Below are 23799 nucleotides of genomic sequence, written 5' to 3'. Positions count from 1 at the left end.
GTAGGGAGGTAGGTAGGTAATACAAGTTGATGCGCACAATGTTACGTACATACAATACAATACAGGCCAAGTTGCAACACAAGAGACGACGACAACGCTCCCCAAGATGAAACTGAATTGAAACACTAAAAAACGGAAGAAAAAAAAAAAAAAAAAGGGAAGAAAGAAAGAAAGCAAAAAGAAAAAAAACGGCAAGGACTAACCCTTTCACATACCGTCATCGTCATAATCTCGTCGTCTTCTTTTTCTTTTCCAGGAAAAGGGAAGCAAAAATAAAAAAAAGAGGAAAAGAGAAAAAAAAAAAGAAGAAAAAAAAACTCCAACGCTGTTATTCAATTTCCAGCCCGGCCTGTTTCATCAGCCCGTAAAAGACACCTTGCTTCTTGAACAGCTCCCCCGGCGTGTCAAACTCAACCACTTGACCCTTGTCCAGGACAACGACGCGGTCGCTGTCGAGAATCGTGTTCAGGCGGTGAGCTACGGTGATGATGGTGCGGTTGGCGAACAGGGGCGAGCGAAGAGTTGCCTGCAACATAGCGTCCGTCTCAATGTCGACGGCTGCTGTCGCCTCGTCCAGAACGAGAATGTTGGACGGGGTAAGCAGCGCTCGAGCGAGGGACACCAGTTGGCGCTGACCTTGGGACAAGTTGGATCCTGTTTGGGCATTGGGCTTTAGTCCAAATGAATGACCCGTGGGGAGGGCATGTGAGAGAGTCAAAGCCGCGTCATGCGTCGTCTACATACCTCCTTCGTTGATTTTGGCCTCGAGCCCCCCTTCCATGCTTGCCACGTGCTCCTTCAGCCGGGCGTGGTCTGCAAAAAATAAAACGTTAGCGTTTGAACAAAAGTTGAGCCGGGGAAAACAAAAAAGGAAAAAAGGTAAACAAGTCTACGAACCGAGCACGCTCCAGAGTTCCGTATCGTCGTGGACATGGCCCGGATCAAGGTTGTCGCGAACCGTGCCTTCAAACAAGGCCGCATCTTGCGGGATGATGGCCAGCCTGCGGCGAAGATCGAGCAGCCCAATGCTCGACGTGTTGATGCTGTCAATGTCGATGCTGCCCGTTACCGCCTCAATCAGCCGGAAAAGCGCAAGCGTCAGCGACGACTTGCCGGCCCCGGTTCGGCCGACCACGCCAATCTTCTCGTGCGTCTTGATGTCGAGGTTGATGTCCTTGAGCACCAGGTCCAGGCCCTCGCGATACCGGGTGCTGTAGTTCTTAAAGTCAACCTCGCCCCGCGCAGGCCAGGCAACCGGCGGTCGCCGCTCCGCCACAATCTCCGGAGCCTCGCTGGGCAACCTGGCGTACTCGAGAACGCGCTCGACCGAGACAATGTTGGTTTCCACCTCCACAGTCTGGCGAACGATCCAGTTGAGAGAAGTGGTTATCTGGAGAGCGTACGACATGGCCAGACCAACCGTCCCCTCCCTCAGCCTGCTGCCGCTGGACACGGAGATGATGGCGAGGCCGGCAGCAGCCAGGATGACCACGCCGCCGATAAACTCGAGGCGCACGGCCAGCCAGCGATTGGCGCTGATGGAAGGGTAGTAGGCTCGCATGTTTGCATCCACACGCCACTCATTCTCCAGCTCGAACCTCTCCTGCTGGCGGAAAGCGCGAATCGTGCTGACCCCGCCGAGCGATTCTTGGAAATGCGCATAGATTGGGCTACGGCTGACGCTGTCTAGTCGTTTCAACTCCCGAGACGTGCGCAGGTAGTATCGCTGGATGGAGTAGTACGTCAACGCCAGAGGGACAATCAGGCCAATGAAGGCTGGCGTGGAAAAGGAAATGACTCCGAGGGTGAAGCAGGACCGCGCCACGTTGACAAACAGCATGCTGAAGACGCGGGCCAAGATCTCGTCCACGCGGTAGATGTCGCTGGAAAATCTGTTCAGAATACGTCCAGTGGGCGTCGTGTCGAAGAAGGACATGGGAGATCGAAAGATGGCGTTGGCCATGCGCTCGTGCAGCTTTCTTGATGCCTCGATTGAGCAGAAAATCCACAGAATCAGGGTTTGGGCCACCGTGAGCAGGGAAGACCCGATGCCAAACGCAAAGTATATGCCAATGTATTTGCCGACATGGTCGTTGGTTCCTGCATCTTCGTTGTGTTCAGACCACGACTTGAGCCAAAAGGAACCACCGATGCCGGCGAATTGGGCCGCCAAAAGTGCAAACATGTACATGGCAACGGCTGCCAAGTTGTTCTCCTTGGCGTACTCAGCATACACTGACCACTTGACCTTACCCTGCTCAACAAACTCCTTGGCTTGCTTCGTCCTGGAATGGCCGGCGACTTCTTCGTCCGTCAATCTGCCTCGGGGCCCCTTGAAGCTGGCTGTACTGGCCCGGCGTAGAGTGGCCATGCTGCTGGACCGCGGCTTTTTACCCGTTTCTTGCGCGCCCTTGATGGGTTCCATTTCTGGCACTTCTTCCAACGCCTCGTCAATCTCCTCCTTGTCCTGGCTGTCCTGGCTGTCCTGGCTGTCCTGGCTGCCCTGGCTGTTGCTGGTCTCGCCCTCGTTGATGGTGGACGCGTCACTGGAAGGCGGGCTACAACTGCCCGACGCATCGTTGGATTCTTGCCCGGCAGTCCTCAGCAGATCGGCAACTAAACCTTTCTTGGCAATCAGTTGGCCGTAGGTGCCCTTCTCAACCAGGCTCCCGTCCTTGAGCATGGTGATGAAGCTGGCTTGGCGCAGAACTGGAATGGAATTTGTCGCAAGTATCCTGGTCTTTGTCGAGAGCAAACCACGCGGGCCCAACACATTGTCAATTATGTGGCGGCCGACGTGGGAATCCACCGCAGACAGGACGTCGTCCAAAAGGTAAATGTCGGCTCGCGCATACACCGCACGGGCAAGAGAAACACGCGCCTTTTGGCCGCCACTGAGGGAGATGCCCCTCTCTCCGACCACCGTCTCGTCACCGTCAGGAAGTTGAGCAAAATCGTCCAACAGAGCACAGGCCTTGACCGTCTTTTCGTAGAAATCCGACTCATAGCGATATCCAAAGATGATGTTTTCCTTGACAGTGGCGTTCAAGATCCATGTTTGCTGGGAAGCATAGGCAACAGTGCCTCGCACCTCAGCCGAGCCCTTTACTTTCCACAAATCGCCCAGTAAGCTCTGCAGGAACGAGGATTTTCCGGAGCCGACACGGCCAACGATGCATGATAGTTCGCCCTTGTACGCAGTGAAGTCAATGTCCTTAAGAACTTCCTTGGTCTCATGACGGTTCCACGAGAAAGTTCCGTCTCGGATGATGACGGTTTCCTCGCCCATTTCCTGGGGGGCAGGCCCGATAGTGATGGCCTCGGGCTGCACTTCCTCTGCAGTCAAAAAGTCTGTCAAGCGCCCGACTGCTACGGACGCTTCGACAATGGAAGTGATAACCATGGGTAAGACGGCCAGAGGAAAGGTCAGGAGATTGAAAAGCGCCAATGCCGGGAATATGATGTCGGTGGTAAGGGGCTTGTCCTGCGTGAGCACAAACACGGTAAAGGTAGAGCAAGAAACGAAGAATGGCGCGGTGTTCCATGTGAAGTTTGCAAAGGCCTGGGTGGCGCCGATTCGTCGCAAGTTTTTCAGCTCCTTCTCATTTCTGACGTAGTTGAGCTTGTTCATGAACGCGGCGCCCCACGCGTACAGCTTGATGCTCTTCATGTTGGTGATGATTTCGTTGATGAGCCTGCTCCTGGCATCTTTGTTCTTCATTTGATCCTTTTGCAGATTCTTCATCACTCTAGCCACCCATCCCTGTGCCGGCGTCATGACAATCATGACTACGATTCCCGCCATCATGGACCAGCCGAGTAGGTTGTAAAGTGACACCATGCAGATGATGATTTGGAAAGGCGAGGACCAAGCTTGCTGTAGGAACTGGGCCAAATCTTGCAGCCGCTGGGCATCCACGGCCATGTAATTCACGATATCACCAGTGGTCTTTGTGGACCGGCCCTCATTTGACAGTCTCAATGCTTTGCGATAAATTGTCGAGGCAAGGCCGCCTTTGATTCGCATACCGGTCTCGAAGGTTTTTTGAAAGTATTGGTGCTACGAAACCGACGTCAGTCCCGTCAAATGCATGTTGATGAAAAGATTGAGGGTTGACAGCATGAGTTTTATTAGATTTTTTGCACGGGGACGTACCACCATCACGGTTTGGAAGACAGCACACCCAAACATGGCTAGCGCAATTGCTGCTCCCTGAATAACGGGTTGAGCTTTCGTACCGTCTTCCGCATGATATGACTTAACCCAGTTGAGGAGGAGACGAAGCAGTTGAGGTTGGATGTACTGGGAAATATCATTGCCAATCTTGAAGAAAGCGGCCACAGCATAGGGTCCACCGTAGGAATATAACATGACGAGCCACAGAGACGGAGACTTGGGGCGCTTCTTAAGCTCACGAGCCCACGCCTTCTCAAATGACAAGCCCGTCGTCTTGGTCTGATCTGACTTGGCCAACCCCCACAGATCGGCTTCCGTCAGAAAGACTTTGTAGCCGTACCGCATCATAGGTGTCATCCACGAAAAAGTCAGACGCGAAAAGACGGTAGCGTATTCAACAGGGCACTCTTCATCTTCGGATATGGCCTCGTAGCCGCTCGGAACGTGCTGGCGCGGCCACAGCCACTCCACCAAGAATTCGACGACGGAGAAGCCAAGCCCAACACAGAAGGCAGTGAAATACGGCAGATTGGCATCGTAGACTTGCTGCGAGATCAGAGATCGAAGTTTAACGGTAAGCGAGATGATGAGTAACAGCCAGTAGAAGAGAACGACACCATTGGCGTGTCGTAATCGAGAATGCTCTATCCATTGAATCGAGAAGATGACGAGCAAGGAACAAATCGTCAATACTGTGGTCAACACTCGGAAGTCGCCGAACCAGAGACCTGGCATGCCGAGAATTTGAATGCCCAGTTGAACAGCAACATCAGCGATGAGGAAGGCCAGGAGGGACTGTTGACAAGCGCGAAAAGCAGTCAGCCAACAGCCAAATGTTTATCTGGAACGTGTGTAAAAGAATCGCCATCCCAGGGCATTTACCTGCTTGATCCAGAAATGCGCATTTTTGGTGGTGCTTTCTGTTGACTGCTTTTTTCTCAACAACCACCAAATAGCGAGAGGACCCAGAATGAGAGCATACACAGAGACAGTAGCCACCCAGACGTCGACGAAGCAAGGGGTAAAATCGTATCTGTATTTGCTTATGGGACCCCAGCCTTCTTCATTGCCACACAGGGCCTGGTTGGAACCGGAAATGGAGAAATAGTGGCTGCCGAGCTGCTGGAAAGGTCTGTAGCCTGTAAAGGAACCAGTGTGCAAGAGACCTCGCTGCTGGCTGGCGTATGAAATCATGTTGGTAGATGATGCAAAAGCGTCCGTATCGCGGTATAGGAGCAGGTGTCACCGCATGCTCAGATCACCCCGGAACCGGACCAGGTCGTCGGTTAAAAAAAAAAAAAAGGAGGCCAGCACGAGTGAAGTTTGCGGTGCTAGACTACAACACAGTTCAATACAGCAATTAGGTCTCCCCTCCAGGACATGAATAAGTGGAGGAGTGTGTTTGTTTGGCGCAAAGGAAGATGCTCTGCTCTGTCAGATTAGAAAACGTCGACTCTGGTATGTAGCGATCAGAGGTGACCACTGACAACCACCGACGAACCGAACCATACGGAAACGTCCAGAGTGGGAGTCTTTCTGGGTTTGTCAGCGACGCTAGTAGCTGTGCTGGGCAAACTCAGCCGCCACATGTTCGTGCCTACAGCGCCTTTACCTCAGACTGCCTTAAGGAAATCATCGCTTTCTTCTATTTCTATCCAAGAAAAAAAGAAGGAGACAACAAGAAAAAAGAGTCAAGTAAGAAAATCAGTGACGTAGTCAGCAACGATATTAACTTTTTCGGCTGTTCAGACGTAGTCATTACTGCATTTTTATGTACCAAAGGTACCTGCCATGGATAGAGTACTGAAGAGTCGAAGCACCACTCAAGCTTCCTTAGGCCCACCACTTGTCCACTGTGGGGCCTGTGGGGCCACCTACTACCTACTCCGCATGTTACTGCAAGCTATGTATCCCATTGAATGATTCTGCCTACTACCTAGGCACCAGACCTCAGCAACATGACGACAATGGCATCCAGGCTTTTGGCTTCTTGTCAAAGCAATAACGGTCTTTATCAACAACATGAGCACTGGTTTCTGACGTCGCTGTGATCCATCTACGTGGGGGATCTCTACCGAGTCAGTTCAATTACTTTTTCCGAGACGCGACTATATCATGCAGCATTTTTTATAGCCCTGCCTTGAATCCTTTCTAGGAAAGGCGGCAGAAACACTTGATTTGGCTTTCATCCGGCTCACTTGGAAGTGTTTACTTTGTTTGGATGCGGGAGCTTGACGAGGAAGTCCTCTGCTTGCTCAAAATCATCACTTCGCCAGAATGCGCAAGAAGTCAACCACTCGTTGGCCGAGCCATTCCCGTGCGGTCTCTTCTAGCACGGTATGACCGGCCCCTGGAATCACGCCTGACAATGGACTGACCAATGAATTTGCGTCCTGGTAGCGCTTATTCTCCGAAGCTTGATTGACATGCTTGGGTACGAATTCGTCCTTCTCAGAGTGTAGAACCAGAACGGGTCTGTCAAAGCGGCTCCAAAATATGGATATCGTTTTGTCGTCTAAATCGGATGAGAAGTAGTCGTCTTCTCCTCTAAATCATGGTTAGACCAGTTGAAGATGAATAGAGAACGTACCTAAAAGCAGAAGAAAAGAGAGAGACGAAGACGGAGACGGAGAGAGACTGGGTTGCGGAGGATCTCGAGCTTTTGTAGGCGTTTGGATTTGTCCATGCCCCGACACATACCCTTTGGAAACAAGAGATTTGAACCTGTATGCGGACAATGGTGCACCCAGTGCGCGAGGTACCTTGTCGCTAGGGAGGCAGTCCTGGGCTCTATCGTCTGCAATCCACTGGTCTGCGAGCGCGAGACTCTCTTGACAATCGGGAAAGGAATCGATTATACTTTCCCTGTCGGATACTGGACCCTGCATGATGAAGCCATCCACCTGTGGATTTCCATGTTTGAAGTAGTCAGCATACTCAATGCAATCCTATGGGGGGGGGAAAGCGTCAGTAAATGCTTGCCCCGGAAAAGGAACCTAATGGGGGAAAACAGTCTGCAAGGGCTTCTTTACCTGGCATCCGGTTGAATGCCCAAACAAGACAATCTTTTCTCTGCCAATATCCCGCAAATACTTGACAAGGGCAGCGATATCCTCCACATCATTCTTCAGGCTGGATGTACCGAACCCGCTAAATGAGCTTCTCAGGCGGATTTCAAAGACGGAATAACTCAGATGTCGACCTGCGGCTTCTAGGTGTTTGGCCACCGCCCTGATGTATGGGACAGTGTGAGGTCCATCACCCAAGCCGCCGATGAAAATGACGGCGTTTTTGGGTGCAGAAGCTGCGAGTTCGTACGCGCAGGCGGTGTGCTTGGGTGATGGGTAGGGGTGAACGATGACAGGAAACGGACCGTCGTCTGCCGTCATGATGCAACTGGCGGGCTTGCGGCAAAGAAAAACTTGCTGTGTCGATCAGACCATCATCTCATGAGTTGCGCGCGTGTGTGATCATCTGGAGGAGAAAATGGCCCACAATATGGCCTTGACCCGAGTACGTCCGCCAGCCGCACTGGCGGACGCTTTGTGATGCAGATTAACGACTTGTGAAATAAGTGGGGATGGGATAAATGGTTCGTATTGTACTCCGTACTGTCGGCATCCTCATTATCAGTGCTTTAGAACATTATTAGAACACGCCTGGCGGTGAGCTAAAGTCATATTGCCAGCACTCCTTGCTATTTACTAATAAGCGCAAATAAACTCTATTGTAGCCACTGTAGCCATCGTAGCTATTGCTACAGGTTATAATAATACCGACGATGTTGCTAGCGATGTATGAACCGTTATGTATCCGTGAGAGTAGTGCGTCAGTTTGCAGCAGTACTAGTCACTAAATCCTCATGTAGCCAGCCACTCAACGTAGGTCTGGTAGGTACCTCCTAACATAGCATAGCGCGCGTACCATTTGCAGGGACTCTTCGGGACAATGAGATAACGTTGCGTAAGCCAAGTGACAGGACGGACGGGGGGTGTCAAAGGGTAGGAATTGTTCTGAGCTTGGCACCTAGTCTGTCCGGGTCACATGCCTTGACATGTACGTAAGATTCATGTCAAAACTTGAACTGGAATATGGCTAGAATCACGAGCCATTTTAAAACGCCATTACTTTGCCATTTTTTTGATAACCAACTTCAGATGAGCGAAGCCTGGTGTGTAAGTTATACAGTGCGAATGATCTTTGTCAATTGTGTATATATATATATATACATACAGTGCGTGCACTGTGAAATTATCTCCCTAGGTACGTAGGTTAGCCAACCCATCTCCAGATTCCCCACCATACTCCGTAAACACCACATGTGCCTGGTTAGGGCATTTCTTCCCATCCGTTCCCAGCAGTTCCACCGTCTCTTTCCTGCCATTAACTAAACAGTGGTCGCCCAAGCGGCAAGCAGATTACGCTTCTGGCTGCATGGCTGATTGAACTGCGTTCATCTTCGACGTGCCATGAGAGATATAAGCCGTGGAGATTCCTTTGACCTTGACCTGCCGTCATGAGCAGACAACCCACCAGCTCTGAGCGCAACGATTTGTTCCAAAAGGTACTAAGCCGCACTCCGATCTGCCGAGGATTGACCATTTAGGGCCTTGGGCTCACATACAGTAGTTGAAGCCATGTTGCGTTCAAATAAGCCAACTAGCGATCCGTGAGGCTGAAGCCCCAGGCACATCTCACCAACTTCAAGTTTTGATCCAACAAGTTCTGAACATTCTTCGTCAACAGATCCAGTCCAACCCATCAATACTTGACGAGAAAATTGCTGAATATGTCTTCTTTCCCTTGTATCATATATTCCGCCAGATGGACAGGTATCCCGCTCTGCTTACGGAAAACTGCATCAAATGCCTTGAGCTACTCATCCATCATGGCTGGAAATCGAAAATTTCCGCCAACTTGGTCCAGCAGATCTTCAGCTTGCTGGTTTTCATACTGGACGGGGTGCCTGGAGCACAGAAGGAGCGCCGGGATGTGCCAGAAGAACTACAGTTGGAGGTGCTTCGAGCCTTTGGAGCCCTGCTGTCGACCGCCGGCCAGTCGGCAAATGCAATATCTGGACTTACTCAACAAGACTTTATACCCGCTTTGGGCCATGGAATTACCGTCATGATCGATAGCGCCATAGATGGTATCAACCCACAGGTGCAGACAGAAGCACTCGGCGTCCTTCAGGCCGTGTTTACCAGACTTCGAGATCAAGCTACCCTCGCCAACTTTCTCCCCGGAGTCGTCTCCGCAATGGCAAAGCTACTGTCCACTCCGAATCGCCACAAGACGCTCGTGTTGGCAAAATGCTTGGCTGTCGTACAGACTGCGCTGACGCAAGTACTTGGAGATATGCGTACAAGATCCGTACTTCCAAAGGAGGGCAACAAGGTCCCAGAAGTCGGACACAACACGAAAGAGGTGCCGTTGACTCCTGATTGGGTGAAAGAGACTTCAGCTCAAGTCAAACGTGCACTGGCGTCCATGATCAAGTTGAGGATGCATGATTCGGAGACCGTCCGCGACGCGCTTGGGAGCCTTTGCATATCTCTTCTGGATGAGTGCCACGCCTCTCTTTCCAATTGCTCCACACTCTTGGTCGAAACTGCAATCATGCTGGGCGTTGAGGACAATGAGTTCCCAGCATCGACAGCCACACAGGTTGACCTAAGTTACTTGGCAACTATATACCCTGAGCTTGCCGACACTGTCAAATCGACGATATACAGTTGGATGTCAAGTTTGCCACGTCTCATGCAAACAGGGGATGAAGACGCGAAGACAGCTGCAGTTGTCAACCTATCCAAGGGATTCCAGCTGCTGCAACAATTAGCTGTTGAGTCATCAACGCTAGAGGATTCAATGGCAGACACATTGAGGGACAGTCTCGTATCGCTGATGCAGGATTCGAGGCAACCGCGACCAAAACCTCACTTGCAACTGCTGGACGAGTCTGGTAACAGCAAAGAGTCCTCCCCGGAACAGGCTTTCGAGCCGATACTTGTGGCAAGCGAAAGCCAAAGAAAGTTACGGCAAGAGATTACAAGTTTGATCCGCCGCATTGGGTCGTCATCCAGCGGGCGCAATCTTGCCGTTTGTATGATGGACCATGCCCGCGAGTCAAAGTCAGCAGATCAGGTTGCTTCTCTCTGGCTATGCTTCGAGATTGTCAGAGCTGCCAATGTTTCAAACGCTGAATCCGAGAGATACCTCGATTTTCCAGCTTTTTCAAGTCCATCAGACGACGTCGAGCTAGTATCCGAAGATCTTTACTCGTATTCAGTCCAGATACTTGAAACGCATGAGGATTCGCCCTCCTCAGATTGGCGACTAGAAGCAATCGCGCTAGAGGTTGTGGCGTACCAAGCGACAAGGCAGGGCGAACTCTTCAGACCGCACCTCGTGGATGTGTTGTTTGCGATCGCCACATTCCTAGGGTCCAAGAACCAAATTCTGCAGCAACATGCGATTGCCTCTCTCAACACGGTGGCGCTATCATGCAACTACGCAAATGTGGCCGAGTTGATCATTGATAATGTCGACTACATGGTAAACTCGGTGTCTCTAAGACTGGATTCACTTGATATCTCACCGGCATCTATGCAGGTGCTTCTGATGATGATACGACTCACTGGCGCGCGCCTGATACCGTATCTAAACGACGTCGTCGAATCCATATTCGGCGTGCTGGATAGTTACCACGGATATACCTCTTTCGCCGAAAACCTTTTCTCAGTTCTCAAAGAAATTGTAGACCAAGCGTCTCACGCCGATGGCCTTTTGACAGAAGGAGAAAGGAACATGATAACCCACAAGAAGGAGCCAAGAGCAATTCGAGGAATGAGCGATCTCATGGAGCATCTAGACCGTAGAGAGGCAAGGCGATTACGCGATCAGGCCGAGCAGACGACATTTGAAGAAATCAAAGGCCACCCTAAAGAGCCCTGGAAGTCTGCGTTTTCAGACGATACGCATGGAGAAGCAGAGGCGAGCCAGCCGCCCCAGGAACCCGAACCCCCGCCAAACTCGCCCACCTACGAGCTTCTCCATCGAATCTCATGTTTGACTCAACACTATCTCACCTCTCCAACGCCCCAGCTACGAAGGTCTCTACTGGAACTCCTCACCACCGCTTCGTCGATATTAGGCGGGGATGAAGACAGATTTCTACCCCTCGTCAACGCCGTCTGGCCTGTTGTTGTGGAGAGACTACGGGACCCCGAAGCGTTCGTCGGAATCGAAGCATGCCATGCGCTAAGTGGGCTCTGTGCAGCGGCAGGAGATTTTTTAAGCACTCGCTTCAAAACAGAGTGGGGTGACTGGTTGAAAGAATGGTGTTTCAAAGTCAAGAAGCAGCAGGGAGGAGCCAACGCGAAACGGCCCACACCATCATCACACCGTGAGAGGGGCTCCAATATCGACAAGGGTGACGGCATCATGATCCCGCTACGGTCTGGAAACGGTACCGAGATAAGAGGCGTGGTGATGAAATCCGCAGGAGCCTCGGCGGGGAGCCTAGGGCAGCATGCGTCGCAGGCGAAGATGTGGGAAGCCGTGGTGCAGCTTCTCACAGCTATAGCATTGCATGTTCGAACGGATGGTGACATGTTTGATGACATGGTGGAGCTTTTGGTGGATGTCTTGGAGAGCAATCAAGAAGTCCGGCAAGCATTGGAAACCGTCAACGCAGATGCGGTATGGTTGGCCAGGTATGAGAAGGGAAGAGTTGAACACGTTGCCACTCCCGTCATGGAAGGGGTCAAGTTCGCGGACATGAAAGTGGTGGCGCCACCGTCCTAGAAATCAACGGCATGGCAAAAGTTGCTTATCCATCCCTGGTCATGGCTCTGATGAAGATTCCGACACCCATTCGCCCTGGATTCACCTATACGCGGACACTTTGGATTGCGCGCGCGAGAAGGAAGTTCTGCTCATATCTTGGAGTGCCCTGACAGATAGCCCTCCACGACTGCCGTCATCAGTCGATTGGCTATGGCCCGAGGAGGCGGTACCCTTAGGTCGCCGTGCTTGTAGCCTTTGGGGGCGGGTGAGCCGAGGGTTGCCGCAGTTTGCGCCAGTGCAGCCCTGACCTGGTCCATTTCGAACCACGCCGCGCTCTCCAACTCGTTGTCGTTGAGAGTGATTGTCTCCCCGTCGCCTGGCAGCGCCTGGGCAACTGCACCAATCATCAAGCTCGGATAGGGCCACGGCTGGGTGGAATGAATGACGACCCTGCCTACTCTGACTCCGGCTTCCTCCCAGACCTCCCGACGGACGGCCTCCTCGACCGACTCGCCGGGTTCTAGAAATCCCGCAAGCGCGCTATGCAAGTGCGGGGGCCAGCGGGGTTGGCGGCCCAGCAGGAGGCGTTGGCCATCAGCAGAGACGACGGCCGCAATCATTGTGGGATCCGTCCGCGGGAAGCAGACGTTGGACACGCCGTGGCGCGTGGGGCAATCATTCAGCGGCGTGGGCTCCGGGCCGCCCTTGAGGTCTGTAGGTGGACAAAGTCGCTTGTAGCCTGCTTCGACGGATATGTTGCGGTTGCCACAGCCGGCGCAGAAGGTGTTGCGGGTGTTCCAGTCCATGATGGACCGGGCTTGAGCAAAGATGGCGGCTGCATAATTGGGGGGCGGTTTTGTATTTTTCCCAGGAAAGTCAAAAAATGAAGGATTAAAGAGATGCCAAAATCAGTGCACAAACAAACCCCCCCCCCCCCAAAAAAAAAAAAAAAAAAAAAAAAAAAAAACTGGGTTTCCTAAATCATGGGGCAAGTTTCATGGTTTCATCTTGAAGGCGAAACAGGAGGGGGGGGCCTCGGGAACCCAGGCGAGATTGACGGACATACCGTGTTCCGAACGCAAGGTCAAACGTCTCGTATCCGTAGCTATGCGCAGCCCCTTGGCCTCCTGGCTCTCCAACCAGGCGCGCGTGGCATCCCGCCTCTTGCCCCGGGGAGTGGCATCGATGGCAAAGAACGGCTGGCCGTGGAGGTGTCCATGGTCCGAGGTCGCAGTCGTGCACACGGCTCCGCCGACATGTCGCTGATGAGACGCGTTGTCGTCCACGGCGCCCAGGAAGACGAGCAGCGTGGGCGAGGGGGCGGTCGAGTCGTATCGCTCGACGGCTTCGGCATCGGTTTTGGCAAAGGGCGCCCCGCCAGCCAGTGGCTTGATGTCGTCCCACGTCAGCAGGGCGAGCTTGCCGGAGGAGGAGGAGGAGGAGGAGGAGGAGTCGTCGTGGGCGACAAGAGGGTTCAGGTCGCTCAGGACCACGAAGCGCGAAGACGGAGCGGCGGCGGCCCTTTGGAGAAAGGCGGCGTCGGAGCGCAGAAAGGAATAGCGGTTGAGTCGGCTGCCGGCGAAGTAGTTGATGACTTCTGGGCCGAAACGTCTGGTGAGCATGGAGGAGTCGTCTGCGAGAGCGGGGAGCTCGGGCGTGGAGGGGGGAAGGGGGGGGGTTGAGGCCATTGGGCGATGAGGCTGGAGAGTTGATGACGATGTGCTGCCGTGTTGCCGTGTTGCCGTGTTGCCGTGTTGCTGCGGTTATTGGCACGTGGGCAACCGACTACCTCTTTGGGCTTGAAAGTCGCAAGTCGAGAATAAAGACGACGGTTGCATCAATCAACTGAAGTTGGCTGCTCGGGACATACATGCATGAAGTACATAGATAGGTACCTGTCTTGAACGTGTTCAATACGCTGCACTGTGCACTTTGTGTTGCAGCACAGTGCAGCTGGGGGCCCATTGAGGTTGCCCAGGTATTGGCGTCACGTGGGCAAGCGGTGCCGTCGGCAGAGACTGGATGCATCGACAACAGCAGGTATCCACTACCCACTTGCATGCAGACGCCGCCACCATGCAATGCAACATGGCATGCATGCATGGAGCCACGGTCATTTCGACCAGGTCGACCATTTAAGAAAGAGTCGAGCAAAGTTTGACACTTTTGCGTCTTTGATGCCTGTTTTTTTTTTTTTTTTGACAGCATCTTGCTCAGTGGCGCTTTGCATCTTCATCCCACTCTCTGTTTCCCATTTCTGTAGCCGGGAGGGACCTTAGGTACCCCCACGGTTATAGATAGGTACTTGGGTACATACGTATTGCAGATGGACTTCCAGTCCACCAGTCAGTCCCATTGCGGAAAAAGCCCGTCCTCCGCTCTCATCATGTTCGATTCTTCGTCCCATCTTCTGTACTTGTAGCTTCAAGTCAAACCGTTTCTCCCATTCACATTCACGTTCACATTCACATTCACATTCCCCCTGCATCCGCACCGGATTGGCAACCCCGGATGGGCGTCAAAAGGCACATGATTTAGTAAAAAAAACCTTTTTACCTTCCCATTTCGCCCCGACCGAGTCTCGGCTTTTTTTTTATTTTTTATTTTTTCTTTCCCCACCAAACATCTTGAGCTGGCCCCGGTCGTCCCCTGTCCGAGAAGCCCGGTTCAAGGTGACAAGACCATCTGTATGGTAGCCTTCTTGTCCATCGATCGAGTGGGCAATGGTCCCCCCGCTGGCGAATCTGCCTCTTGACGTGCAGGCAATATCTGGGCTTTGCGGGTAAGTCGGAAACCAAACGCCCTCCCTTGCTCCTGAAACACGCCGGGAACGCCTGGGCCCTGGTGAGCCGGCCACAATGCAGTCATCAACACCACCCGGTGCGGGCTGCGGGCTGCGGGCTGCGGGCTGCGAAAAAGGCACACAAGAAAGCATGCACGCATGGCCAAAAGGTAAAGGAAGACAGACGAGACGGTGGGCCGGAATCCTCCGTGTGCCCGACTTCATCTGTGACCGGCTCATCGCTCATCGCCCCACAAAGCGCCTGGGCAAGAAGAACTTGAACGTCATGCTGATGATTGCATCTGCTCTGTGCTCAGGTCCATATCCATTGCCTGTTGGGGTATGTTGAATCTCGGACGCTGCCCCTGATGCATGCATCGGCTCTAATCAAAACTCGCAGTCATCGTCTTCACTCCTCAGCTGATCGCCAACTGGAGGTCCGGTTCTGCCGAGGCTCTGTCAATCCAATTCGTCATTGTATGGCTCATCGGAGATGTCTTCAACATCGCCGGCGCAGTTCTTCAGGGTGTTTTGCCCACCATGGTCAGCACGACTACATCTCGTCGTCCCCCCCTAGTCCTGCATGGCGGCTGATAGCAAATCACAACAGATTATCCTGGCCGTGTACTATACCCTGGCTGATATCGTTCTCCTGGCTCAATGCTTTTACTATCGCGGATTTACTTTGCGAGACGAACCCACCTCGCCCATCGTCAAGCCTTGCTCCCAAACCAACGGGAACGCCAACGCCAACGCCAACGCCAGCGCCAACGCCAACGAACAAACATCCTTGCTGGGCCATGCTGACCACGCCGAGCGTCGTGGATCCGACTGGACCGGTCTGTCGCCGGTTGTGCCTCATATTTCCAACATCGAGCAGCCGTCACCACCACCCAGCAAGCTGCAGACTGTGGTCTGGAATGCTGCCATAGTCTTCATGGTCTGCGTCGCTGGAGCTGTAGGCTGGTTCCTGGCCGAACAGGCCACTCGCGGCGAGAAGGAACCCCTGGCCGGCGGACAGGACGCCCTTGCATTCAGTCCTTGGGGCCAGTTCTTTGGCTACCTGTGTGCTCTCTTTTACATAGCCTCTCGAGTCCCCCAGCTCATTCTCAACTACCGTCGAAAGACGACCGAAGGGCTGAGCATGCTCTTCTTCATCTTTGCTTGTCTTGGAAACGTCACATACGTCCTTTCCATCTTCGCATTTGAGCCGCAATGCAAGCATCACGAATGCAAGCCTGGCGAAGCTGGCCGCATATACGGAAAATACATGCTTGTCAACCTAAGCTGGTTAGCTGGCGCCGCCGTTACCCTCGCAATGGATCTTGTTGTCTTTTGCCAATACTTTTACTACAACCAGAGCGAAAAAGACCGGCATGTGGAACACATTCATGGCGCGTGTTTTCCCCACGGACAGGAGCCCCAAGACAGAGACGATCCTCCCTATGATGAGAGACCTATCCTGCCACGAGTTCGTTCCGAGAATGTCTGAAAACAAGAAACACGAGACACACATCTGTTGCTTATATAAAAGGGGGGGGGGGGGGGGGGGGGGAAGAAAAACAAGCAGCAAGCCCGGAGGAATCGTCGCGGAGAGGCACGACCTGGGTGGCATCGAGGGCAAGTCAAGTCCACCACTTTTCAGCATACGAACGCGACATTGATATTCGTGCAGAGAAGGCGGCATGGGAAGCAACACCGCGCCGTTCCCCCCTAGGATACCGTTCCGTTCCTGCCTCACTTACCAAGGACGCCCGTCACCCTCACTAACTTGCCGGTTCCCTCTTTCCTTCCATCACTCAGAGTGGCGTATCCTGTATATCGGTAATAACTGTGTGTTGGTGTGTGTGTGCGGTGCGTGGCGATGCTCCCGAAACTGCCCTGATGATGCAGTCTGTGCTTGTGTGTTTTGAAGTGGCTTACTTTGGCCTCATACCAAGCTACCTTGTATATACCTCCTATCTATGCCAGGCATGTACATGCCATTCCTCGTTTCTGTAACCCACAGGAAATAAGCGGTTGGTGTTGGTGGAATACCCTGCTTGATGGTGCTTCGAAAAAAAACCATGTTGTCATGTTGTTTGCCAGCCGCCAAGTCTTCTACCAATCATGACCATGCTTTTGTTTACTTGGTTATATAATTTTGTTTTATAAAATGGCAAGAAAACTATGGATATATAACGCGCGGGGAAAAGACGCACACACACAATGCCTGATAGAAAGCTCGTTCACAACGTTCTTGAGGAAAAAAAAAAGGAGGTTTATATGCAATATCCAAAACCTTTGGTATTCACAAGACGGCATTTATACAACGTACTGAGCAAGCTCATGGGATGGGAAGCTTCCATGAATACGGAAGAAAAGGAATAAAAACAATGCGTTTGCTCCCCCCCTTGCTTTGCCACTTAATTCGTCCTTTTCTTTCTTCTTTCGCGTTTACTGGTGCGCCAACTCTTCTCCCCGGCATGTTGGGAGCGGTAAAAAAAAAACAACATGTCAACTTAGTTGCACCGAGGGGAAGAACCGAGGCCCAGCAAAGCCTTTGGCCATGACGCTCTGAATGTCAATGTTGCCGTGGGATGTGTGATGTGAGCTCCACATTTTGAGGAGGATAAACCTCCCTGAAACGGGGGGGTCAAATCGAATGGTGCACTTTGACTTTTTCTTCTCAATGAAGAACCTGGCGTGGGGGACAAGAAGGGTCCCTCCTACGGCACGAACAGCCTCTTGAGTGGCGGTGGCGTGGGCTTCCCACGCTTCCGAGAGAGAGAGGCTGGAATGGTCCCTTTCTCCTTCTCGTTCGTGGGGTACAGTGTGTGAAGGGCCTTGAATGGCCAGCATGGGGGGTAGTTGCGGGATTTGCTGGGGGAATGCTTCGGCAAGCTCGGATGCTGAAAAAGGGTTTGCTGTATCCTCGGAATCGGACGTTTCCGTCTCAAAGGGCAGGGAGCCGATGCGGTTAGGGGCCCGGCGGAGAACATGGGGTACTTCGTAACCTTCTTCTTCGTCCGAGGTGCATTCGGTGGTAATGTTGAAGTCGGGCTGGTTCGTGGTAAATTCTTGGGGCATTTCCGGTAAAGAATGGTCGGGACCCGCGTCCTCGTCCTGGTGGGTCTGACGGTTGCCGTGCTGGCTTTGGCGGGAGTCGTGGAGAAAGATATGCGGGGGATGAGACCGATGGACGCGGGTGGATGTGGTGCCATCGTCGTGGTGCCGTATGGAAATGATATGTCTAGGGGTGGGGTCTCGCTCAGCCTGGCGAGAGTTGCTGACCGAAGCTGCGCTGCTGTCGTTGGAGTTCCAGTTGCCGTGGTGAGATGACGGTGGGTATTGGATCTGATACTGCGCCGTGCGACTGAGGATGTCGTCCTGATCCATGGAGATGAAAATCATGCCTTCACGAACTCTTTGAATGGGGTTTAGTAAAATCTTGGTTTTGGGAAAAAAAAAAAAAAAAAAAAAAAAAAGGGCGCAGAGGCTTTGCGGCTTACGGATGTGAATAGCTCATAGAGGTAGGGGCCTTGATTGTCAACTCTTGCAGAGTGAAAACCGTGGCGCCTTGGTGTCGTAGGACAATATTACACCGGTTTCCCTTGGTGCAGTATACGGAATTGTCGTCTTTGAGGATATTCTCGGCCGCATACGACGACTCGTTTGAAAACATGCCTCCGTCACAGCTGACCATCTCCATCTGTAACTGGCCCGGTTCGACCTGTCCATACTTGCCATATCGGAACCCCTTAAAACTGGGAACTGGCCGGCTTGAGTCGATCTTGCGGCGTTTGTTTCTGATGGTGTCGTCGGGGAAGTCGTGGGACCGAGTCACGGGGGAGAGACCGGCTGGAAGCAAGGGGGTCATGAGGTTGATGTGATTCGTCATGTCCAGAAGAGAGCGAAGCTGCGAGTTGGCTTCGTCAAGGCTTTGGTCGAGCTCATCAAGATTGGGTGCCCAGTGATGTTGGCTGCTGGCAGTGGTAGTGTGGATGGGCCGCAAGCGGAGAGAGGCGCGTGCTGTCGAGAACCACGATTGATCAATGGCGTTGGACTCCAGGTCGTCCAAGCTGGGGGCTCTATCGTCGAGATTGCGGATGCGCTCGGCCCTCCTAGCGGCTGCCGACCAGTATCTCGTTGCGGGACGGGAGTCGTTCGTTGCGACATCAGCGCTATGATTCGCGGCGGATAAGGCGGGGGGTGGTGGCAGGGGCGGTGCAGGACGTCGCCGCTCAATGTTCAAGGTTCGCAATGACGGCAAGGTGGGGAGAGAGACGGGTCGGAATTGTCGTCGTGCATCTCGTGGGCGTGGTTGGCGATTCCCATTAGAGCCGGCCCCCGATCTGGAGGCCATGATGAGGGTTGCGGATGTCGAGAGGGAAGACTGCTGCTGCTCTTGTCCAGTCGAGGTCTCGATTATGCCACAGGGTTGTCGGCAGTCAAAGTTTGTGCCTGGGTGACGCCGTCAAGCCGCCAACGAAGTAGGCCCAGGGACTAATTATAGAAGGAGAATTGCCAGAGGAAAACGGGCCTGGAGAGTAGGGAGTCGAGAGAAGAGGTGACTGCCGCAGGTCGCCGTGGGGTTGTCGAGATGGAGACGGAAATCAAGAGAGACGGAGGTGGACCCATTACCTCCAATTTGCGGAGCAGAGAAAATGAACAAGAACAAGACTTGTTTGTTGGGTTGTATGGATCGGATCCAACCACAAGATTGGCCGGACGGGGGGAAGGGGAGAGAGGGGGGGGGGGGGGGGGTTTCGGGTCGCGTGGGGAAGAGGCAATGATGAAGAGGCCGGATGGAGTCAGGTCGTCAGGTCCGGGTCACGAGAATATCTGAACAAGTGTTTCTACTGGAAACGGGACACCTGGATGGTCGAGGTCGAGTGCGCAGGCGTAAATCGCCGCGAGGGAGGGGAAGGAAGGGAGGGGAGAGGGAAGGGAAGGGAAGGGAAGGGAAGGGCGGGCTGAAGTAGTAACGGATGGTACGGAGTAGTGTCGAACGGTTGTGTCGGATGGTTTGTGTCGGATGGTTTGTGTCTTTTCTTTTCGTTTGGCTCGCGGTGAACGAGAGCGAGAGCAGGTGCGAGGGTTTCACGAGGTGGAAGGGAAGAGGGAGGGGAGGGCAACTGCCTACGATAACTTGGCAGGAGGGACGGGCGTAGGGAAAGTGCCACCAGTGACAGTGACAGTGACAGTGACCTGGTCACTTCACGGCCGGCTACTCCGTGCGTCTGGTAAAATAGGTACCTACCAGGTATCTACCTACTCCGTACTATGCCTACCTAAGGTAGGTAGGTACCTAGGTAGGTAGGTACCTAAGGTAGGTACATTTCCGTAGTCGTGCCATCAGCCTGGCGGCGGAGTTTTGCTGTACAGAGAGCGTTGTAGGTACGGAGCACTGCGCAGAGGTACATACGGAGAGTACGGGCGTCTGGTGGTTGGTAATTGCCATTGCATGTGGTCAAGCCCCGCGACTCGGGAGCCGAGACGGAATAGGAAGTGCCTGCAGGAAAATCATGCCTCTCTGGCCGAGAAAATCTGGTACCAGCCAGTAGCGGCCGGTACCTAACCTACCTCGCACATTAGGTACATGCGGTGCATACCAGAGGTTACCTTACCTGCTGGAATCCCTGGCATCCTGGACTCTTCAGTTCCGTGTCTCCAGTCCATGACGGCCAAGTCAGCTGCCACCAATCACAGCTCGCGGTTCTTACGTCCGGTGTTTACGTCAGCTCCTTCTTTCAGGCAACCCAACCTCAAAAAGTTCGCTATCCAGTCCGACTTTCCAAGGAAGCTTTCACTTTAACTCACTCGCTGCCTCGATAGTTACACTCCAGGGCATTTGATTCCGAAATCTGGCCCTCATCGGAGCCGTGCGACCCAGGCTCGACACCGGGCCTCGACACCATACACTGACTGCTCTTGGGACTTGTACATGGTTTCCTCCTTCTCCATTGCCGAGTGTCAAATCACCACGGCTTGACTCGGCTCTCAGATCTTGAACCCCGTCTCATCCCATCTGGGCGCCAACTCCACCTGCCGAGCTCGACGGCTTATACGATTCCGCAAACCAGCAATTCTCAATCAGTCTTGGGCCCCCGAAACTTCCCATCCCTCAACGACAAGGAGGAGCATTTGTCTTCTCACCTCCGTCGCTTACAACAACTGCTGCTGCTCCTTGGTCGGGAATCATCGCGGCGCGAGTAGCCGCAATGGATCAACAGAACCGAGGGCAAGAACACGTCGGTACGAATCCAGACGGAGGTGCCCGTGCCCGTGCCCGTGCCCTGCCACCCGCCCAGCAGATCCTGGAGCCAAACGGAAACGCGCCTGCCTTTGACTCAAGCCTCTTGCAACACGGGAGCTTGTTGAATCCCATGGCTTCCGTCATGGCGGATTCTGGGCCTTTGCTTCAAGATGCCGATGTGGGTGGCATCCCCGTTCCTGATGCCTCACGTCTCGCGCCCGCCATGGCGGCAAACGGCGCCCCCATGCAGATCCCCCCCAGCACCGTGTCCCCTGGTACGTCAGTGCCCTGCCATATCCGCGCCTGATGATTACTGAACCGGCCGCAGACGACGTTGCTCTCTACGACAGGCAGATACGCCTCTGGGGCATGGCGGCCCAGCAAAAGATACAAAACGCCCACATTCTTCTCATAACCATGCGCGGCTTGGCCCACGAAATCGCCAAAAACCTTGTGCTCGCCGGTGTGGGCTCCATCACCCTTCTCGACGGCTCTCTGGTGACCGAGGCCGACCTTGGTTGCCAGTTCTTCCTGTCCGAAGGCGGCGAGAGTCTCGTCGGCCAGAACCGCGCCGAGGCTGCCAGTCACGCGCTCCGCAAGCTCAACCCTCGAGTGCAGGTCCACGTCGACCCCCAGAGCGTCACTGCCAAGGGCCCGAGCTACTTCGCCGCCTACAGCGTAGTAATCGCCACGGACCTGGGCCCCGACACGGTCAACATAATCAACACCGCCACCCGGATCAACAGCCGGCCCTTTTATGCCGCCGGGACCCATGGCATGTACGGCTTCATATTCAGCGACCTGATTGAGCACGACTTTGTGATCCGGCGCGAAGCGAGCAACGTCGCCACCGCTCCCAGACAAGAGTCCCGCACCCGCTCCGTCGTCCACGTCAGCACCGAAACACGGGGCAACAAGCCCACCGAGCTCGTCACCAAGCGCGAGCTCTACTCGACCTGGTACCTGGCCAGCGACGCAGCCGTGCTCCCCGCCGAGTACACCGCCTCCAAGCGGCGGCTGAGATGCGTCACCCCCGCCTTGTCCTGTCTGCGGGCCCTGTGGGAGTTCCAGCTGCTGCATGGAGGCCGCCTTCCCGACATCCTCAGCAGGGAGGACCTGCGCGTCTTCACGCAGATTGCCACTCAAAAGCACAAGGCCCTGAGCTTGCCCAGCGAGACGCTCAAGCCGTGCGTTTTGCGAAAGTTTCTGCAGAACCTGGGGAGCGAAATCGCCCCCGTGACCGCCATCCTCGGCGGCCAGCTGGCCCAGGACGTCATCAACGTCCTCGGCCAGTCGCAGCAGCCCATCCAGAATACCGTCATCTTCGACGGCACCACCATGGAGGCGCCCATGTATCCCCTCCACCCGGAAATGGACCTCGGCGCGAGCCTGCTGTCCGTCTCCAACCTGAACGCTCACGCCGCTGCGGCTGCGAATGCGAATCCGACGGTCGGAAACGGCAGCAACGCGAGTATAGTAGCATGCTAGGCGCGCGCCCAGTAGCAGAGCAGCATCCTGGCTTCCGCCGATATGGGCCGGCCCCATTCTCGAGAGCAGTTGAGAGCTTTTATTCCCACCCAACGGAGTTGACCCCCCCTGCTCCGCCGCCGCCCGATGGAGCAAGACCCCCCCCCCCCCCCCCCGGGAGTGGATGCAGCAGAACAGCGCTCATGGGAGTCGGCCATTTTTTTTTGCAACGCCAAATCCTTTGTATTTTGAATTACTTTTTTTTTTTTTTTTTCCCGAGCTTTTGCCCCGGTCGAGTCCGTTTGTGGGGGGGGGGGGGGGGGCTACGAATACCCATTCCCGGATGAATGATCAAGTAACAGGGGTTAGAGGTTAGAATAGTGACGTCAAGTTGGCTTTTTAGGCGTGGGGAAATCTAGCGGCGGACCAAAACGTCGGATTGATCCATTGATGCCTGCAGGAAATATCTCGGCATTGCTGGTTAAAGGGGCAAGGGCTCCTCGTTGCTTGTTTGGGTCGGTCTTGAAGCCCGTGGCCGAGACTTGGTATATAGTTCTACGCATACCAACCGACGAAGCTGCGCAAGCCCATAAGAGTGAATGCAAACTGACCAACTTGTTTTGACAATGTGGAGCGGAGCGAGGCCACGACGCATTTCACCATCGACATTGATTTCACGCCCGGAAAAACGAAAATGCTGCCGCCAAGTCTCAACCTTTTTGCTCATTATGCGCAAGGGGCATGCCTAGCCCTTGCAGGGGAAACAAAAGGGGGGCTTGAAGAAGAAGAAGAAGAAAGGGAAAAAAATCACAAGACAAAAAAAAACAACAACTCATCTATTCCATACCGTCCGTCATGAAGGCCTCTTCTAACAATGACCTGCCTGCCAACGCATCTGTGTACTCGCAATGCGGTCCGCCGTGATTATTACCTTCTTGGCCCAAACTGAACAGAAAAGGAAACAGGCAAAGGGGCCATGGGGCCAACAAAGGCTAGAATGAACGATGCCGCGTAAAAGAAGAGCTGAGCAAACCAAAACTTGCAATAAACAGGGACGTGAAAGAACCAGAGCCAGTGTCTTTAATAATATCCCCCCTTGAACGCCGTTTGATGCCGCGGTACCGGGCAGGGGGCAACCAGCCGGTTAGCGAAAAAGAAGGGCTCACCTATGCTTTTGGAGCCCCAGTGCCGAGAAAAAAGAGAAGCAACATGAGGGGGTATAGCGGCAACCTGTCAGGTAAGCAAAATGGTCTTCACCGTCTTGTAGTGAAGAAGAGAAAAGTAGAGTAGCGCCGAGGAAGCGTGTTCGCTACGAGAAAAGAAGCAGGATTTTCGGTACAAGGGCCA

The 23799-nt window shown here is 53.7% G+C and overlaps 7 protein-coding genes across 7 annotated transcripts; 3 read left to right on the top strand and 4 right to left on the bottom strand.

The window, feature by feature from the left end:
• Positions 1 to 328: 328 nt before the first annotated feature.
• UV8b_06564 (uncharacterized protein) lies at positions 329 to 5371 on the bottom strand (the record flags this gene model as incomplete). Its single annotated transcript, XM_043144061.1, has 5 exons — positions 329 to 654; positions 745 to 813; positions 898 to 4060; positions 4157 to 4972; positions 5060 to 5371. 5 exons carry the CDS (start codon positions 5369 to 5371, stop codon positions 329 to 331), a joined length of 4686 nt encoding a protein of 1561 aa, XP_042999996.1.
• Positions 5372 to 6441: 1070 nt separating this feature from the next.
• On the bottom strand, positions 6442 to 7566 carry UV8b_06563 (uncharacterized protein; the record flags this gene model as incomplete). The annotated part of the gene is made up of 3 exons (XM_043144060.1): positions 6442 to 6724; positions 6878 to 7125; positions 7210 to 7566. 3 exons carry the CDS (start codon positions 7564 to 7566, stop codon positions 6442 to 6444), a joined length of 888 nt encoding a protein of 295 aa, XP_042999995.1.
• Positions 7567 to 8693: 1127 nt separating this feature from the next.
• Positions 8694 to 11983, top strand: UV8b_06562 (uncharacterized protein; the record flags this gene model as incomplete). The annotated part of the gene is made up of 2 exons (XM_043144059.1): positions 8694 to 8741; positions 8807 to 11983. The coding sequence occupies 2 exons, from the start codon at positions 8694 to 8696 to the stop codon at positions 11981 to 11983; spliced, it is 3225 nt and encodes a 1074-aa protein (XP_042999994.1).
• Positions 11984 to 12114: 131 nt separating this feature from the next.
• Positions 12115 to 13587, bottom strand: UV8b_06561 (uncharacterized protein; the record flags this gene model as incomplete). The annotated part of the gene is made up of 2 exons (XM_043144058.1): positions 12115 to 12800; positions 13032 to 13587. 2 exons carry the CDS (start codon positions 13585 to 13587, stop codon positions 12115 to 12117), a joined length of 1242 nt encoding a protein of 413 aa, XP_042999993.1.
• Positions 13588 to 14906: 1319 nt separating this feature from the next.
• UV8b_06560 (uncharacterized protein) lies at positions 14907 to 16239 on the top strand (the record flags this gene model as incomplete). The annotated part of the gene is made up of 4 exons (XM_043144057.1): positions 14907 to 14917; positions 15065 to 15087; positions 15148 to 15290; positions 15358 to 16239. The coding sequence occupies 4 exons, from the start codon at positions 14907 to 14909 to the stop codon at positions 16237 to 16239; spliced, it is 1059 nt and encodes a 352-aa protein (XP_042999992.1).
• Positions 16240 to 17243: 1004 nt separating this feature from the next.
• Positions 17244 to 19092, bottom strand: UV8b_06559 (uncharacterized protein; the record flags this gene model as incomplete). The annotated part of the gene is made up of 2 exons (XM_043144056.1): positions 17244 to 18153; positions 18239 to 19092. 2 exons carry the CDS (start codon positions 19090 to 19092, stop codon positions 17244 to 17246), a joined length of 1764 nt encoding a protein of 587 aa, XP_042999991.1.
• Positions 19093 to 20950: 1858 nt separating this feature from the next.
• UV8b_06558 (uncharacterized protein) lies at positions 20951 to 22473 on the top strand (the record flags this gene model as incomplete). Its single annotated transcript, XM_043144055.1, has 2 exons — positions 20951 to 21260; positions 21314 to 22473. 2 exons carry the CDS (start codon positions 20951 to 20953, stop codon positions 22471 to 22473), a joined length of 1470 nt encoding a protein of 489 aa, XP_042999990.1.
• Positions 22474 to 23799: the final 1326 nt, after the last annotated feature.

Source organism: Ustilaginoidea virens, chromosome 5, assembly GCF_000687475.1.
Source record: "Ustilaginoidea virens chromosome 5, complete sequence".
Taxonomy (NCBI): domain Eukaryota; kingdom Fungi; phylum Ascomycota; class Sordariomycetes; order Hypocreales; family Clavicipitaceae; genus Ustilaginoidea; species Ustilaginoidea virens.
This window is presented reverse-complemented; position numbering and strand designations above follow the sequence as displayed.